The sequence below is a fragment of the Mustelus asterias genome, chromosome 2, assembly GCF_964213995.1.
Source record: "Mustelus asterias chromosome 2, sMusAst1.hap1.1, whole genome shotgun sequence".
Lineage (NCBI taxonomy): Eukaryota > Metazoa > Chordata > Chondrichthyes > Carcharhiniformes > Triakidae > Mustelus > Mustelus asterias.
In genome coordinates, this window is record NC_135802.1 from 67,216,675 (window position 1) to 67,236,300 (window position 19,626).

At 42.0% G+C, this 19,626-nt stretch overlaps 1 protein-coding gene across 1 annotated transcript in view; it reads left to right on the top strand.

Annotated features, from left to right (window-relative positions):
* LOC144508552 (adenylate cyclase type 1-like) overlaps positions 1-19,626 on the top strand; it is a 273,546-nt gene that overhangs the window by 226,814 nt on the left and 27,106 nt on the right. Inside the window, exons 15-17 of the mRNA XM_078236602.1 lie at positions 14,881-14,997; positions 18,625-18,771; positions 18,895-18,993. Coding sequence (XP_078092728.1) covers positions 14,881-14,997; positions 18,625-18,771; positions 18,895-18,993 — 363 coding nt within the window. The remainder of the gene's footprint in view (positions 1-14,880; positions 14,998-18,624; positions 18,772-18,894; positions 18,994-19,626) is intronic.

Here is a 19,626-nt window from a genome sequence, read left to right on the forward strand (position 1 = left end):
CACTTATTGGTAATGCAAACATAACAAGCCAGAGAGGAGGTTCCTTGTTGTAAACAGTAATCACTATTAAGCATTTGCAGTATTTGACATATTGAGGAAGGATGGGCTAAATGCTAAAGGTGTTGAAATGAATGATATATGATGCAGGGCATTTGTACACCTGGCTAGAGAGGAGATTTAAGAAAATAGCTCACTTGATGCCCAGCACTTAACACACTTTTATTGTTCAACAATTTTCTGTCCATATATGTGTATCAATTTGTTTTAGATTTATAATGCAGAAATCTTCATGCATTTGATAAATAGTCTATAAAACATATACCATATATTAAAAATCTGATATATTTCTTAAGTGCTGTAATATCAGTGCTATGGATATACATCAAGCAAAACCACTGTACTGTCAGATTCATCCCACAGTACAGTGTTGCCTTGTAATTTTTAGGTGGTGATACTTGTAATGAATCAAAATACCCAGACAAAGTGTGCACCAAGGATATAAAGATTTTTAATATGTTATTAGTAAACAGTTAGAGGTGTCAAATTTCTGCTTTAGGCAGAAATCCAGGTGAAAATTGCAACCAGAATTGTGCTCGTTTTGAGAAGGGTTTTCTTCGTCTCAAGTTTCCAATTCATTGATTTTTTTTATGCATAAAATAGTGGCACTGGAATGTCTATGCAGTATATATAAAATATACATGTATATATGAAGAAGTTTGATACTGTCTTTCACAGGGAGACTGTCAGCTCAGTTCAACGCAATGGAATTGAAGGCAAAATATTTGATCTGGTTGGCTGAGTGGCAGGAGAGGCGATATAATGAGCAACTACACTAATTGGCAGGATGGGACTAAAGGCAAGGATCTGTGTTGGCACTACCAACTATTTACTGTTTTTATTAATGACGTAACTGATTGGATAGAAAGGCTCATATCAAAGTTTGACAAATTTATTGGAGTTGTTTGAGGATGTAACAAGCTTGGTGGATAAAGGGGAGCGATATTAGATTTGGAATCTATTGAACTCCAGTAGGCATTCTGTAAGGTGGCACATAAAATGTCACTACACAAGGTAAAGGCTCATGGTATTGGGGAAAATATATTGGAATAGATAGAGGATTGGCTAATGAACAGAGTCGGGATAAATGGGCCATTTCCATGCTGGCAAAGGTAACTAGAGTTTCACAGCAATCAGTTATTTACAATCTACAGTATTGAATTGGATGCCGGAACTGAATGTACAATGCCAAATCTGCTGATAAAACAAAGATGAGAAATTGAGGAGAACACAACGTGTATGTAATTGGAAATAGATTTGTTGAGTGATTAGGCAACAATTTGGCAGAAAAAGTATAATGTGGGAAAATGTGAAGTTTTCAGCTTTAGGTGAAATGAGGTGTCACCCCGATGAAGCTACAACACAGAACTACTTACATGCCAAAGAGCAAAAGCAACATACATTAGACAGAACTAATCAATCCCACAACCAATGGATCAGATCTCATCTTGCCAGTCCTGCTACATTGAGTTATAAATGGGGGTGGACAATAAGACAGCGAACTGGAGGAGGAGCCTCCATAACTATCCCTATCATCAATAATGAAGGAGCCCAGCACATCAGGGCAAAAGACAAGGCTGAAGAATTTGTAACTACCTTCAGCCAAAAGTGCCAAGTGGATGATCAATCTTGACCTCCTCCCCAGTGTGACAACTGCCAATCTTTAGCCAATTTGATTTACTCCATGTAACACAGCGGAAGGCACTGGATACTGCAAAGGCTATGAGCCCTGACAAACTTCTGGCAATAATACTGAAGACATGCTCCAGAACTAGCTGTGTCCCGAGCCAATAAATTAATAATCCAGTTTAGCTACAACATTGGCATTTACCCGGCAATGTGGAAAACTGCGCAGGCATATTCTGTCCACAAAAAGCAAAACAGATCCAACCTGGTCAATTGTTGCCCATACAGCCTACTTCTGATCATCAGTAAAGTGATGGAAGGGAGCAACAACAGTGCTATTAAGCGGCATTTACTTAGCAATAACCTGCTCACTGACGCTCAGTTTGGGTTTCACCAGGATCACTCAGCTCCTGACCTCTTTACATGGACAAAAGAGGTGAGGTGAGAGTGATATCAAGGCAGCATTTAAATGAGTCTGGTATTAAGGAGCCCAAGAAAAATTAGAGTCAATGGGAATAAGGAGGAAATAAAAGCAAAATACTCCAGATACTAGAAATCTGAAATAAAAACAGAAAATGCTCTAAAGATTCAACAGGCCTGGCAGAATCTGTGGAGCGAGAAACAGAGTTAACGTTTTGAATCCATATGACTTCTTCAGAGTTGGAATAAGATAGGGAAACTCTCTGCTGGTTACAGTCATACCTAGTACAAAAGATATGGTTATTGGAGGTCATTCATCTCAGCCCTGGGACATCACTGCAGGAATCCCTCAGGTTAGTGTCCTGGGCCCAACCATCTTCAGCTGCTTCATCAGTGACCTTTCTTCCATCAAAAGATCAGAAGCGAGGATGTTCATTGCTGGCTGCACAATGTCAACACCATACTGTGACTCCTCAGATACTGAAGCAGTCCATGTCTATAGCAGGAAGACTGGAAAACATTTAGGCTTGGACTGACAAGTGGGAAGTAACATTCGCACCACACATGTGATAGGTAATGGCCATCTTCAACAAGAGATAATCCAATATCTCCCTTTGACATTTTCATTGCTGAAACCCCTCACTATCAACATCCTGGGGGGTTACCATTGACCAGAAACTTAACTGGACTAGCTATATAAATACTGTGTCTACAAGAGCAGGTTAAAACCTGAGAATTTTGTGGTGAGTAACTTACGCCCCGTCTCCCCCAGACCTGTCCACTATCAACAAGGCACAAGTCAGGAATGATGGAATATTCTCACTTGCTTGGATGAGTACAGCTTTATCAATGTCCAAAAAAGCTCGAAACAATCCAACACAAAGCAGCCTGGTTGATTGGCATTCCATCCGCCATCTTCAACATTCAATCCCTCCACTACTGATGCACAATGGCAACAGTGTATACCATCTACAAGATGCACTGCAGCAACTCATCGAGGCTCCCTCAACATCATCTTCCAAACCCACAACTTCTACAACCTTGAAGGACAAGGGCAGCAGATACATAGGAATACCATCAACGGAAATATCCCCTCCAAGCCATACACCATCCTGACTGAATCTATATCACTAACATGGGAGTTAGAAGGGCAAAAAGAGGTCACGAAATGTTCTTGGCAGACAGGATTAAGGAGAATCCTAAGGCACTTTATTCATATATTAGGAACAAAAGAGTTGTCAGAGAAAAAGTCGGACCTCTCAGGGACAAAGGAGGGGAATTATGCTTAGAACCCAAGGGAATAGGGGAGATCCTAAATGAATACTTTGCATCGGTATTCACAAAGGAGAGGGACTTGTTGACTGGGAGTGTCTCAGAGGGAGGTGTTGACCCGTTAGAGAGAATCTCCATTACAAGGGAGGAAGTGTTAGGTTTTTTAGGTAACATTAAAACTGACAAATCCCCAGGACCTGATGGCATCTATCCTAGACTGCTCAGGGAGACAAGAGATGTAATTGCTGGGCCTCTGACGGAAATCTTTGTCTCTTCATTGGACACAGGCGAGGTCCCTGAGGATTGGAGGATAGCGAATGTGGTACCGTTATTTAAGAAGGGTAGCAGGGATAACCCGGGTAATTATAGGCCAGTGAGCTTGACGTCCGTGGTAGGAAAGTTGTTGGAGAGGATTCTTAGAGACAGGATGTATGCGCATTTAGAACGGAACAATCTCATTAGTGACAGACAGCATGGTTTTGTAAGAGGGAGGTCGTGCCTTACAAATTTGGTGGAATTTTTTGAGGAAGTGACAAAAACGGTTGACGAAGGAAGGGCCGTGGATGTCTTCTATATGGATTTCAGTAAGGCATTTGACAAAGTCCCACATGGCAGGTTGGTTAAGAAGGTTAAGGCTCATGGGATACAAGGAGAGTTGGCTAGATGGGTAGAAAACTGGCTTGGCCACAGGAGACAGAGGGTAACAGTCGAAGGGTCTTTTTCCGGCTGGAGGTCTGTGACCAGTGGTGTTCACAGTAAGAAGTTTAACAACACCAGGTTAAAGTCCAACAGGTTTATTTGGTGGCAAAAGCCACACAAGCTTTCGAGGCTCTGAGCCCCTTCTTCACCTGAAGAAAGCTTGTGTGGCTTTTGCTACCAAATAAACCTGTTGGACTTTAACCTGGTGTTGTTAAACTTCTTACTGTGTTTACCCCAGTCCAACGCCGGCATCTCCACATCATGACCAGTGGTGTTCCGCAGGGCTCTATACTGGGACCTCTGCTATTTGTGATACATATAAATGATTTGGAAGAAGGTGTAACTGGTGTTATTAGTAAGTTTGCGGATGACACGAAGATGGCTGGACTTGCGGATAACGATGAACATTGTCGGACAATACAGCAGGATATAGATAGGCTGGAAAATTGGGCGGAGGAATGGCAGATGGAATTTAATCCAGATAAATGCGAAGTGATGCATTTTGGAAGAACTAATGTAGGGGGGAGTTATACAATAAATGGCAGAGCCATCAAGAGTATAGAAACACAGAGGGACCTAGGTGTGCAAGTCCACAAATCCTTGAAGGTGGCAACACAGGTGGAGAAGGTGGTGAAGAAGGCATATGGTATGCTTGCCTTTATAGGATGGGGTATAGAGTATAAAAGCTGGAGTCTGATGTTGCAGCTGTATAGAACGCTGGTTAGGTCACATTTGGAGTACTGCGTCCAGTTCTGGTCACCGCACTACCAGAAGGACGTGGAGGCGTTAGAGAGAGTGCAGAGAAGGTTTACCAGGATGTTGCCTGGTATGGAGGGTCTTAGCTGTGAGGAGAGATTGGGTAAACTGGGCTTGTTCTCCCTGGAAAGACGGAGAATGAGGGGAGACCTAATAGAGGTGTACAAAATTATGAAGGGTATAGATAGGGTGAACAGTGGGAAGCTTTTTCCCAGGTCGGAGGTGACGATCACGAGGGGTCACGGGCTCAAATGGAATGTAGCAAATCAAGAAGATGGCTCAACGCTACCTTCTAAAGAGCTTTTCGGAATGGGAAGTAAGTGCTGGCCTCGTCAGTAATGTCCACATCCCTTGAAAGAATAAAAACATTGATGGAGTTTCTGGTTTGGGTTATTCTCAGAAAGACTCGGGCATCAAAAGTAGTTTCTGCTAACAATTCTGCGTCTTCAATATTTGCAGTGTGGTTTTGTTTTCATTTTCAGCTAAACTCTTGTGCTTTGCAAGTTTAATATAATCGTCGATTAGACATTTCTTTGTTCAAAAACATTATAGACTTTTTCAGCAGTCGAATGTGCTGTTTTTAAATTCAGAAATCACCAATGAATCAACATTTTCATTTAGAGAAGCTTTAAATTGCTCAATAAATCTATTACACGGAGGTTAGTTTTTTGTTTCCTATTGCTCCCCTGTGTGTATTAAATACCATCAGTGTGCAATGGGAAAAAGCATTTGGAACGCACACCCACACATATCTGATGCTTAAAAACAAGACAAAAAGCAATTAGTCAATAATGCAGTACTTTGGATAACTCATTTTAGCTCTGCAAATAAACTTACTTGTCCAATAATTATTAAACAAAAGCACAGGTATTCAGGAGTGGATGGTAATCTTAAAAACAACAGTGGGCTGGATTGCTCAGTTGGAATAATTGATGGTGGTTTCAATAGAAACTAAGGATGAGTACTTAAGAACAAATGTGGTCAATAAGTGCATCTACTAACAGACCTAGAAATTGTTCTGCTCAAGGAAGCTACTAGCAGATAAGGGGCTGCTGATGCCCAAGTGAACCTGCGGCAGAATCTTCTGCTGTTGCTCGCAGTGAGCTTGGAGATGGAAGGGGCATAAACTAGAAAGAGCGCAGAAAAGATTTACTAGGATGCTACCGGGACTTGATGGTTTGAGTTATAAGGAGAGGCTGGATAGACTGGGACTTTTTTCCCTGGAACTTAGGAGGCTTAGGGATGCTCTTATAGGGGTCTTTAAAATAATGAGGGGCATAGATAAGGTAGATAATCGACATCTTTTCCCAAAGGTAGGGGGCATAGGTTTAAGGTGAGAGGGGAGAGACACAAAAGGGTCCAGAGGGGCATTTTGTTCACACAGAGGGTTTTGAGTTTCTGGAACAAGTTGCCAGAGATAGGAGTAGAGGCGGGTACAGTTTTGTCTTTTAAAAAGCATTTAGACGGTTACATGGGTAAAATGGGTATAGAGGGATATGGGCCAAATGTGGGCAACTGGGACTAGCTCAGTGTTTATTTAAAAAAAAGGTGGCATGGACAAGTTGGACTGAAGGGCCTGTTTCTATGCTGTAAACCTCTATGTAATTAGGTGGGATACCCTACCACCATCCCGCCTGCCTCAGAATGTTTTGACAGGAAGAAATGGATAACCTTCCTGCCCCAATGCCTATTGAGGTCTTTAAGTGGCCAATTAATGACTATGTCAGTGCCTCATTCCACCACTGCTAATGTTAACCCAGCTGCAGGTGGGCCTGTCGTTATGCAGTGTACACGGCAGCTAAAACTGTGCAGCCAATTTGTCACTTGTGAGGTTTAGGAACTAGGGTCTCTCGATCAGGCACTGACTGTTTGAGAGATTGGGCATTGGGAAGGGAGGAGTCAGACAGGCACTGAGAGCCATCCCTGTGCCCTAATGCCGACCCCCCTGTATCCCTGAGCTGTGGCCTGGGTTTCTCTATAATCCTGGCATTCTGCCCTTTCAGCAGCAACCAGCTCTCCAGCTGACAGGCAAAAACCCTGACCTCTCAACAAGATTCAATCCTAAATGAGATGTTTGGCTCCTTTGTGAATGATGTGGAGATGCCGGCGTTGGACTGAGGTAAACACAATAAGAGTTTTAACAACACCAGGTTAAAGTCCAACAGGCTTATTTGGTAGCAAATGCCATTAGCTTTTGGAGCGCTGCTCCTTCGTCAGATGGAGTGGATATCTGCTCTCAAACAGGGCATACAGAGACACAAAATCAAGTTACAGAATACAGATTCTAATCAGTATTCTGTAATTTGATTTTGTGTCTCTGTATGCCCTGTTTGAGAGCAGATATCCACTCCATCTGATGAAGGAGCAGCGCTCCGAAAGCTAATGGCATTTGCTACCAAATAAACCTGTTGGACTTTAACCTGGTGTTGTTAAAACTCTTACTGTCCTTTGTGAATGACATTATTGCGCCATGCTAACAAGGGAAGCCATTCATCCTGAACTATTCAAGATTTAAACTTTCCTTTAAACTTGCTGCATAATTACAGTCACTAGAGGTACAAATACCTGCAGGCCTTCACTCCAGTCATAAGTACCAGAATTAGGGCGGCACGGTGGCACTATGGTTAGCACTGCTGTCTCACAGCGCCTGGGACCCAGGTTTGATCCTGGCCTCGGTCACTGTCTGTGTGGAGTTTGCACGTTCTCCCCGTGTGCCCCAGTTTCCTCCAGGTGCTCTGGTTTCCTCCCACAATCCAAAGATGTGCAGGTTGGGTTGATTGGCTATGTTAAATTGTCCCTTAGTGTCAGGGGGACTAGCAAGGTAAATACGTGGGCTCACAGGGATAGGGCCTGGGTGAAATTGTTGTCGGTGCTGGCTTGATGGGCCAAATGGCCTCCTTCTGCACTGTGATTCTACCTGTTGGAAACTTACATCACAGACACCAACAGAGTATTCAGGAAGGAATTTTCCCATCCTGCCCGGGAATCGTAACGAGCAGGGTGCGGACCATGCAAAAGGTCCATTGACCTTGGGCGGGATTTTCCGGGTTGGGACGAACGCGGCCAAAAAATCCTGTCTAATGGGTCAGTTGGGAGATTAGCATCAGAAATACAACAAACATGAAAACAAAGGCAAACCTGGAACCAGCTCACATGTGGGTGAGGTTGCATCCAAGCGCTGCTGTAAGAAGCACAGCTGAATATTTACATGACCTCAGCCTATGTAAGACTAATAGCTTTGCACCAACATGTGCCCAATGTATTGGACTGCCTGCACTCAATGTTATACCACATAGAGTCTTCTTCAGTTCGCTGCTCAAAGGCAACACCACAAAACTCCACTGCTGAGGGGCAATTTAGCATAGCCAATCAACCTAACCTGCACATCTTTGGAATGTGGGAGGAAACTGGAGCACCCGGAGGAAACCCACACACACATGGGGAGAATGTGCAAACTCCACACAGGTAGGTCAAGGAGGCAAGTCCCGGATCCACTCCAGCTGGCATGGGAATCAAACACCGTGGCCCTGATTTTACCGGCACACCCGCCCCAAAATCAGGGTGGGTGAGGCTCATAGAATGGCATTCTCCGTTGGCCTCGAGCGCGATCTTACGAGCCTCGGGTGGGCATGCTGGTAAAATTCTGGCCCATGTTGCTGGCACAAATCTATATCATACCGGACATTCAGCTAATGGGTTCCCCAAGGGATCTGAGTTGCTGTGGCAGCATACACTTTTACATGCCTGAAGCAGTGGATAGTGATGATAGAGGCTCTAATTTATTTCTATCATATGACCGATCAGGACTCCAACTCTTACTGCCTACCATGGGTATAGAACATAGAACATAGAACAGTACAGCACAGAACAGGCCCTTCGGCCCACGATGTTGTGCCGACCTTCATCTGAAACCAAGATCAAGCTATCCCACTCCCTACCATCCTGGTGTGCTCCATGTGCCTATCCAATAACCGCTTAAATGTTCCTAAAGTGTCTGACTCCACTATCACTGCAGGCAGTCCATTCCACACCCCAACCACTCTCTGCGTGAAGAACCTACCTCTGATATCCTTCCTATATCTCCCACCATGAACCCTATAGTTATGCCCCCTTGTAATAGCTCCATCCACCCGAGGAAATAGTCTTTGAACGTTCACTCGATCTATCCCCTTCATCATTTTATAAACCTCTATTAAGTCTCCCCTCAATCTCCTCCGCTCCAGAGAGAACAGCCCCAGCTCCCTCAACCTTTCCTCATAAGACCGACACTCCAAACCAGGCAGCATCCTGGTAAATCTCCTCTGCACTCTCTCCAGCGCTTCCACATCCTTCTTATAGTGAGGTGACCAGAACTGCACGCAATATTCCAAATGCGGTCTCACCAAGGTCCTGTACAGTTGCAGCATAACCCCACGGCTCTTAAACTCCAACCCCCTGTTAATAAAAGCTAACACACTATATGCCTTCTTCACAGCTCTATCCACTTGAGTGGCAACCTTTAGAGATCTGTGGATATGGACCCCAAGATCTCTCTGTTCCTCCACAGTCTTCAGAACCCTACCTTTGACCCTGTAATCCACATTTAAATTTGTCCTACCAAAATGAATCACCTCACATTTATCAGGGTTAAACTCCATTTGCCATTTTTCAGCCCAGCTTTGCATCCTATCTATGTCTCTTTGCAGCCTACAACAGCCCTCCACCTCATCCACTACTCCACCAATCTTGGTGTCATCAGCAAATTTACTGATCCACCCTTCAGCCCCCTCCTCTAAGTCATTAATAAAAATCACAAAGAGCAGAGGACCAAGCACCGATCCCTACGGCACTCCGCTAGCAACCTGCCTCCAGTCCGAAAATTTTCCATCCACCACCACCCTCTGTCTTCGATCAGATAGCCAGTTACCTATCCAATCGGCCAACTTTCCCTCTATCCCACACCTCCTTACTTTCATCATAAGCCGACCATGGGGGACCTTATCAAACTAAAATCCATGTATATGACATCAACCGTCCTACCTTCATCAACACACCTAGTTACCTAGTATGTGTTGGAAGGATTTGCAAGTTGATCCTCAACTTGTTTCAGAAAATTAGTGAATAGTTTCAAGTATCTGGGGTCAGTTGTGGCAGAAGATTTAAGTGTCGAAATGGAATTTAAGTAACAAATTAGCTCTGCTTGAAATAATTGGAATTACTGCAATGGAATGTTATGTGGTAGAAAAGTATCACTTAAAAAGAAAGAATTCAGAAGACGGCCTTGTTATATCATTCAGAAACTTGGATATTGTTAAGAAGAGCAGAAGAACTGGATTCTAATGCGATGTAGATGTGAGATGGATGTGTAGAGTGATGAGAAAGGACAATATCAAAAACTGCTATATCGGGGTGCAGTCGGTGACAAATTGTCGAACATCAAAGAAAATAGCCAAGTAATTGGTAAATAAATTTTAATTAAATGCAGAGTTGTGGGGGTAAACTTCAGTCACAAGTGGTCAGTGTTGTAATATACCCTAACGTAATATATACAACATGATGAACAGCATTAGATCGGATTATACGGCATGAGAAGACCCTCGATGTTTCAGTCACACTGCAGCAAAGTTGCACTGTCAGAGAATGTTGATCACAGTGAATAAACGATTTGGAGAGACAGCGCTGGGATCATGTTCAAGTAAAGAGTTGGTAAGCAGACTTGTGGTGAGATTGCAGCATAGCCTGTCAGTTTCCTCAGTAGGAGGGGGATTTGAGAGGATTAACACTGAGTTAACTCAGTTGGGAAAGGCGAGTGAGCAGTGTGTGAGCTGGATCGATAGCGAACAAGGGAAAGTCAAAAGAAAAGTCATAAAAATCGGGCCGGAGAAACTTGTGATTTTAAAGGGTGGCTTCAGAAGCTGCTGAACAATAAATGAAATAAAAAGCAAAGGTGCCATTACTCCGTGATGCGTTCCCATCACAACTCACCTTCATGGGTGGAGCTTCAGAATAGCACATGCAAGCTGCTGCAGTGATATTCATCCCAACTATTACAGAAGTCGGAAGGTTGAAGGGATATTTTTAGAATGTCCACCTAATTCCCCAGTTTGAATGGGGATGCAGCTGTGGCTTACTATCTGACTTCAAAATATTTAAACAGCATACAAAGCTAGAGTTTCTTGATTCGGATGTGTCTAAACCAGATCCTCCCTAACAGCACTGTAGGTGTACCTACTCCACGAGGTCTGTAACAGTTCAAGAAGGTGGCTCACCACCACTTCCGCAAGGGAAACTAGAGATGGGCAATAAATGCTGGCCAGCCAGCGGCATCACATCTTGTAATGACTTTTTTAAAAAGTCATAAAATTTGTTTTGCAATTGGGAATGAAGATCTTAATCGGCTGAACTCATCAAGATGAGCTAAAGGACCCCAAAGGTTATCGACTACATTGGAATATTCATTCAGAATTAGGTTAAATTTCCTTAGTCATCGGAACTGCCTACAGAATCCATAGACCAATCTGTCAGCAGATGCAGGAAAAAAAAGTACATGCTCTAATTTCTCAAACACAGAGCTTGCAGACAGAATTGTGGAGTTGATGATCGCCTCCACTCCCATGGAAATATTCCAAAAAAGATCTACTGGACAAACCAAACATATAACCTCTAAGTGTTACTCAAGAATGGACATAAATATGAAGGATCTCACAGGCCGACAATGCTTTCAGGTCCTAAGTCCAACCCCATTTTAGACATACTCACTAGAACATCCAAACCAAGGAAGGTAAGTCCCAACAATATTTAATGTACAAATACCTACCAATGTTTTCTGCTGCTGGCTGTTTCTGAGATCCACCCAAACTGATTCCATCGATCTTTAGTGAGAGATCACTTTAGTTCTAAAGAGGTTGAACCAGTTTGGATGGAAGAAGCAGCAAAAGACAGAAAACATAGGTGGGAGTTGCTTATAGACCACTAAGCAGCAGTGGTAATATAAATCACAGTGTAAATCAGGAAATGAGTGGTCCACATAATAAGGGTAATGCAGCAACCATACCGGATTTCAATCTACATAGAGACTTGGTAAGCCTTATTAGTATTAATGTTGTGGAAGACAAAATGATTTTCTAGAGCAGTACTTTGAGAAACCACTTAGGGAATGGGGTATTTTAGATCGAGTATTGTGCAATTGGAATAGGATAATTAATAATCTTGTAAAGGAGCCTTTTGGAAAAAGTGAACTTAATATGATTGTATTTTACATTAAGATTGGAAGTGTTGTAGTTCAATCAGAGAATTGAATTAAATCCAAGCAAAGGAAACTACAAAGGTATGAGGGGTAAATTGGCGACAAGTGGATTGGGAAACAATGTTAAAAGGTATCATGGGAGGCAGGCAGTGGTTAACATTTCAAGAACTAATATATAGTTTACAGCAAAATTACATTTCAACAAGGTAAGTATTCCAACCAGGCTAATATACAGGGCATTGGTGAGACCACATCTGGAGTATGATGAAGGGTCAACCAGACGCAAAACACTGGCTCTATTCTCTCTTTCGGAGCGCTGTCCCTTCCTCAGATGAGCCACTCGCCTGAGGAAGCGGCAGCGCTCCGAAAGCTTAGAGGCTTGTGCTACCAAATAAACCTGTTGGACTTTAACCTGGTGTTGTGAAACTTCTTACTGTGTTTACCCCAGTCCAACGCCGGCATCTCCACATCTATTCTCTCTACACAGATGCTGTCCGACCTGCTGAGATTTTCCAGCATTTTCTGTTTTGTTTCTGGAGTACTGTATGGTTTTGGTCATCTTATTTAAGAAAGGATAAAAATAAATTTGAAGCAGTTCAGAAAAGGTTCACTCTACTGACACCATGGATGGGAGCAGGCAGGGGAAGAGGTGTGGTTAGTTATCTTATGAGGAAAGGTTGAACAGATTGGTCTTGTAACCATTGGATTTTAGAAGGTAGAGAAGTCATCTTATTGAAACATATAAGATCCTGAGTGGACTTGACAGGGTAAATGCTGAGAGACTAGAACTAGGGGACTCAGTTTAAAACTAAGGGCCTCCCATTTTAAGATGGGGCTGAGAAGAAATGTTTTCTCTCAGATGGTTGTGAATCTTTGGAACTTTGTTCTCCCGACAGCGGTGGAAGCACGTCATTGAATATTTTGAAGGCAGTGGTAAAAAGATTTTTGACTAACAAGGTAGTTATAGGTTATCAGGGGTAGGCGAAATATAGACTTAAAGCCACAGTCAGATCAGCCATGATCTTATTGAATGGCGGAGCAGGTACAAGGGGCCAAATGGCCTACGCATGCTCCTAATTTGTATGTGTGTATTTAACGCAAATTACAGCAGTTATGTGAAGAAATTGCAAAAGATTCTACACTACAGAAACTGTGGAAAACCAACATTAAGGGATGACCTGATTCAATGCAACGTATCCACAAAGACAGGAGACCATTTTGACCATATTGGAATAAGCTTTGCATCTCCAGGGAGTCATTTTTAAAGGTAGGCAGGTCATCATACCAGAATCTTTGCGATTTGATGTTCTTCAACAATTTCATCAATCACATATGGGCACATATCAGACAAGAAGGCTTGCAGGAGAGAAAGTCTATTGGCCGGTTATGACCAAGTCATTGAAGTCTTCATATAGAAGTGTGAGGTATGTTAAGAGCATAGGACAAGTCAGCACAAAGCAGCATTGATTCAATATGAAGTTTCAACCCATCCTTGGTCCAAACTTACTCTGACCTCTTTCATGTCCATAATACTGTCTTCATTGTCTACTTTACCAAGTATCCCATTATTCAACAAGTGTATGATACATCAAGCTGTTGCAGATACTCTATTTTTTCAGTTTATTTGGTGTGCCTGGAGAGATAATGGTAACCCATTTCAGGATATGTGTAAGAAGTGGAATATTGATCACACTTCTCCTCATTGCCCTAAATCTAATGGCTTCAGTGAAATCCCTAATTCTCAAATGTAGTTAGACCAAACAATATCTACGTATTGTAATGTTACATCTGAGAATGACATCTTAAGTGCAACTATTCTATCACTGGCAGAGCTCATGTTCAGCAGACCAGCGCATACCAATTTACATACCCTTACCCATTGTACTCTTCCAGAAACTGGAACGTAACTTTTAAAACTACTAGAGAAGATGACCAATATGCATGATAAAAATTGCAGGTACGTAACTGTGGATAAATCAGGTCTGTTCCAGGTCCTCAACCACCATACAGTCCAAATGCATCTAGGGCAAGATCCCAAATGCAACCAAGAACAACATCCAAGAACGACCATCCCACAGATCACTGTGAGCAATTAAAGAACTCCCCAGACAAGGTTACCATTACATGATCTGACCATACCAGCAGATTATCTTCATGCTTTAGAGACTCTCAGACTCATCGGTTCTGTTTAGTGTTAACTAAACATGTACTTCTTTGGAAGGGGAAATATATCTTTAAAAAGAAAGGGGAATGTTGTAATATGTCTTTAAGGGATATCAGCATGACATCACAAGAAGGGAAAAGTGTCATTTGATCCAGTCTTAGTTTCATTTTTGCTTTGAGCAGAGCACACACACACACTTCCTAGTGTCTCCAAACTATACAACAATGCAAGACTATTTTCAGGCTCCTACTGTTTAATAAGCTTGTGTTTACCGACTCCTTTATGAGCGATTGGGTGCCTTGTGTTTGTACAGTAAATAAGCCCAAGGAATTATATCATGATAATAGCACAACAGTCAGTAATTTCCTCAGGGCTCCACTACCATGATCTTTGTGGAAGTTCAGCAGAAACTCTTCATTATGTGCACAAAAGGGATTCTGCAAAAATTAAGCGCAGAGTAAATTCCTGACCATTGTAAACACAGGAAATTTTTCACCGCACCAAAGAACCCATACAACCCATTAAACAAGTAGTTTAATAAAGTATAGAACCATATTTCTTCACAATTTCTGAGATGCAATATTTGTCTCACTGGCGATTATGAACACTTTTTCGTAACTCAGTGCAGCTGTCAACACATTTTGTGTATTTTCTCTTTCAGGCTGAAGAAGAGAGAGATGATATGGAACGGGTGAAGCTTGACAACAAACGGATTCTCTTCAATTTACTTCCAGCACATGTTGCACAACATTTTTTGTTGTCCAATCCACGAAATATGGTGAGGGAAACCTTATTATTAAAACCTTTTTCACTTCAACAAATAAATTACTGAAATTTCATAGAACAATATTTAATCTCACTAAACATAACAGCTACAGAATGTTAACGACTAGGGCATTATGTTTTATTTAACTGAGTAAGAAGTCTCACAACACCAGGTTAAAGTCCAACAGGTTTATTTGGTAGCAAATACCATAAGCTTTCGGAGCACAGTATGTATGTATTTAAGTACATAACTGTGGATAAATCAGGTCTGTTCCAGGTCCTCAACCACCATACAGTCCAAATGCAAAAGTTATGTATTTAACTGAATCATCGTACTGCTCTATTTGGCTGGGGATGCTGCTACTGTTGTTAGAGGTTATTCCTTATTTTGAATTGATTTTTAAATGTTATTCACTTCATGTAAAAAGCAATGAAAGTATCTTTGCCATAGTATATTCAGCTGGAAAAAGGAACGACTCAGAGTCTATTTTGTTTTGCATTCCACAATACACCACTGAATGTATTGGAGAACAGGAGAAAGTTTATTGAAATATAATGTAAAATTTTTTTGTTAATTCTGGATCGTTGTCAAGAGGACTGACTTCTAAGAAGTTGTCGGTTAATTTTAGAGATTGTGCAGAGAACTGAAGTTTAGAATCATGTAATTACCTTTACCAGTTCTTACACAAAATCTTCATGCTTTTTGATAACCTGCAATTTTTTTCAGTCCCTGGAGTAGCAGCCAGAGAGCCCAGCTGCAGCCTTGATACGATGAATTTTGGCCGACACCTGAATAAGCAACTACATCAGTCACTTGGCTGCAGTCAACTTGTTAGTGGTTAGCATTGCTGCCTCACAGCCCCAGGGACCTGGGTCCAATTCCCAGCTTGGGTCACTGTTTGTGCGGAGTCTGCACATTCTCCCCATGTCTGTGTGGGTTTCCTCTGGGTTCTCCGGTTTCCTCCCACAGTTATAAAGACGTGCTGGTTAGGTGCAGTGGCCATGCTAAATTCTCCCTCAGTGTACCCGAACAGGCGTCGGAGTGTGGCGACTAGGGGATTTTCACAGTAACTTCATTACAGTGTTAATGTAAGCCTACTTGTAAAAATAATAAATAAACGACTTTACTTTGTTTCAAAAATTAATTAGTGTGTCATTTGAGAGACATATTTATGTCACAACATGTAAAATTTTAATTAAAAATGTCTAAACATCTATGATCTTCACATTTTAATACGATGCAAATGGACTTCAAGAGCAAATAAGCCCTGAAGTTATCTCTTAGACTTAGATAAAGAGTCAGCAACATATCTAACTTTGCTGATGATACAAAGCTAATGGGAATGTGTGAGGTGATGCAAAAAGATATTGAAAGGTTAAGTAACTGGGCAAAAAGGCAATAGATGGAAAATAATTTGAAGAAGTGGGAGTTTATTCACTTTGGTGAGAATAGAAAAACAGAATATTTTATTGAAAGGCATGAAACTTGTAAACGTTGATGCTCAGATGGCACTTGGATATATGTGGACAAGGAACACAAATTAGAATTCAGGTACATCAACCAATAAGAAAGGAAAATGGCATGTTGGCCTTTTTGAAGTACAAGAATAAAGAAGTCTTGCTTCAATCACACAAAGCTTTGGTGAGACCACACCTATTGTGAGAGTTTTGGGCAGGATTTTCCCATCCCTCCCGCCACGGGAATCGTAGCGGGTGGGACGTGAACCATGCAAAGGTCTATTGACTTTGGGTGGGATTTTCCAGTCTTGAGGCAAGCACAGCTGGAAAATCCCACCCTTAGTCATCATATTTAAGAAAGGATATACTTACATTAGAACCGCTATTGCAAATATTCACCTGATTGACCCCTGAGATGAAAGGGCTGATCTATAAAAGGCTGGGTAAACTGGGTTTATATTCTCTAGGATTTATAAGAGTGAAAGGTAATCTCATCGATACTTTCAAGATTCTGAAAGGGCATGGTGGGCATTGAGAGGGTGTTTTTCCTGACTGGGGAACCTAGAACAGGGGCAGCATTTTAGGATAAGAGGGTCAAGGGGCGGCACAGTGGTTAGCATTGCTGCCTCTCAGTGCCAGGGACCCAGGTTTGATTCCCGGCTTGGGTCACCGTCTGTGTGGAGTTTGCAAATTCTCCCCGTGTCTGCGTGGGTTTCCTCCAGGTGCTCCGGTTTCCTCCCACAGTCCAAAGATGTGCGGGTTAGGTGGATTGGCCATGCTAAATTGCCCCTTAGTTTCGGGGGGACTAGCTAGAGTAAATGCATGGGGTTATGGGGATAGGGCCTGGGTGGAATTGTGGTTGGTGCAGACTCAATGGGCCGACTGGCCTCCTTCTGCACCAAAGGGATTCTTTGATTCTATGATTCATTTAGAGAAGAGATGAGGAGAAATTTCTTCACAGAAAGGGTTGTGAATCTTTGTAATTGCCTGCCCCCAGAGGGTTATGAATGTTCCATCATTAAATATATTTACGGCTATTGGCAGATTTCCAGTCTTTCAGATAATCACGGGATGTGGGAGCAGGTAGGAAAGTGGAGTTGTAGCCAAAGGCCATCCGTGTTCATATTGAGTGCTGGAGTAGGCTGGATGAACTGTTCGGTCTATTTCTGCTACTAATTGCTATGTTATTTGCCTGGGCGGCACGGTGGCACAGTGGTTAGCATTGCTGCCTCACAGCACCAGGACCCAGGTTCATTTCCAGCCTCTGTTCACAGTCTGTGTGGAGTTTGCACTTTCTCCCCGTGTCAGCATGGGTTTCCTCCGGGTGCTCCGGTTTCCTTCCAAAGTTGTGCAGGTTAGGTTGATTGGCCATGTAAAATTGACAGGGGGATTAGCAGGGTAAATGTGTGGGGTTACGGGAATAGGACCTGGGTGGGATTGTGGTCGGCACACACTCGATGGAGCGAATGGCTTCCTATACTGTAGGGATTCTATGATTTAACAAATCTGTCTGGCTCTCATTTGTTAAACCCATAGATTTCAAGCGACAATAAATTTTGTTGCAAATTATCTCTGAAAATTGCCCCACCACTGACTGGCTTGTATTTACCAGGTTTATTCTTCTTTCTTTTTATTGAATGGGGTTGTTACATTTGCATTCTTCCATAGTACACTAGGAGTGGTCAATGCTTTGGTGAGAACAGACCAGCACTATTACAGTAGAAATACGTGAGCATTTAATATTTCCTGTTGATATCTGAAGAATTACTGTAACTCTGAATACCTCTGGTGGAACAAAGCAGTAACTACAATGCTCCAACCAACTTTTTCCTCTTATCTCTCTCCTTTATCTTGGCAAGTTATCTGGTGGTGAGAGAAGGAACGACTTGAACAAGATCACCTTTCTACAGTAATGTGGTGTACTTTTTAGTTAATCAAAGTAGAAAGAGAACATATTCAGCTGTCCACAGTGATACAGAAAAGAGTATGAGGGCAGGAATTGTACACAGCAGAGTTCTTCAATGAACATTTAAGACTGTCAAACACATTTCCTCTCTGTGGCAGTCATAATTTACTCTTTCCTTATTCTGTGTTGAGGAGGGGGCATGATTGTTATACTCTCCTTTTCAACTATACGTTTGATCCAATATTACACTTAATCTCCATATGTTGTTCATTGCAGGACCTCTATTACCAGTCATATTCACAAGTGGGCGTGATGTTTGCCTCAATTCCAAATTTTAATGACTTTTATATTGAGCTAGATGGTAATAACATGGGAGTTGAATGTTTGCGTCTCTTGAATGAAATAATAGCCGACTTTGATGAGGTACGTTTAATTCTATATCAATCCCTTGTATATAATAAAAGTCTCGATTTATAAAATGCATGAACAATGCTAATATTTTATTGTTCTTGTAAATATGTTTACATCTTTCTTTTGGTCTAAAAGCTAATGGACAAGGAATGCTATAAGGATATAGAGAAAATCAAAACAATTGGCAGCACTTACATGGGAGCAGTTGGACTTGTACCCACAACTGGAACAAAGGTAAGAAATTGGGTTTTTAAGTTTTCCTGTTAATTGTCCTGAAAATTAATGCCGGCGGGATTTCATGGTCCCGCCAAAGTCCTTTAAACAGTTTGCTGCATTTTACGGTCCCACCCCTACCATGATGGGGCAATGAAATTCCACCCATTGGCCGAAATTCTTTGTTCGTGGCTGAGATTTTCTGGTGTCGCTGAGAGTGAATGGAGTTTTGGCTGGAATGCCAAGTTTTCGGTTCCCCTTGCCACGGACGAGACTGGCGAGCACTGCTCATTATTTCCAAACACACGCAAGAGAAACAGTCAAAAAGTTGCATCTCATATTCTACAAATACAAGGATGAAACCAAAAATACCTGGGAGCAACGTTGAAAACTTCTGAATCGACACAAACCAAACTCAATCTGGTTTCTCAATGTCGTGACACAGCAAGTTGGATTTTGATTTCCTTTATAACGATGGACTTTATCATTGCAGTTATACCAGCTGAAGTTCTCTCATGTTCACAGCAGAATTACCTTACATCTATGAATAATACTAGAAGTGTTGTAGATGCACCCCTTTATCATTCAGTTTCAATATCATTTCGGTCTCAGCTTTCTCTGCTTTGAATGGATACTGCACTTCCAGATTTGCAT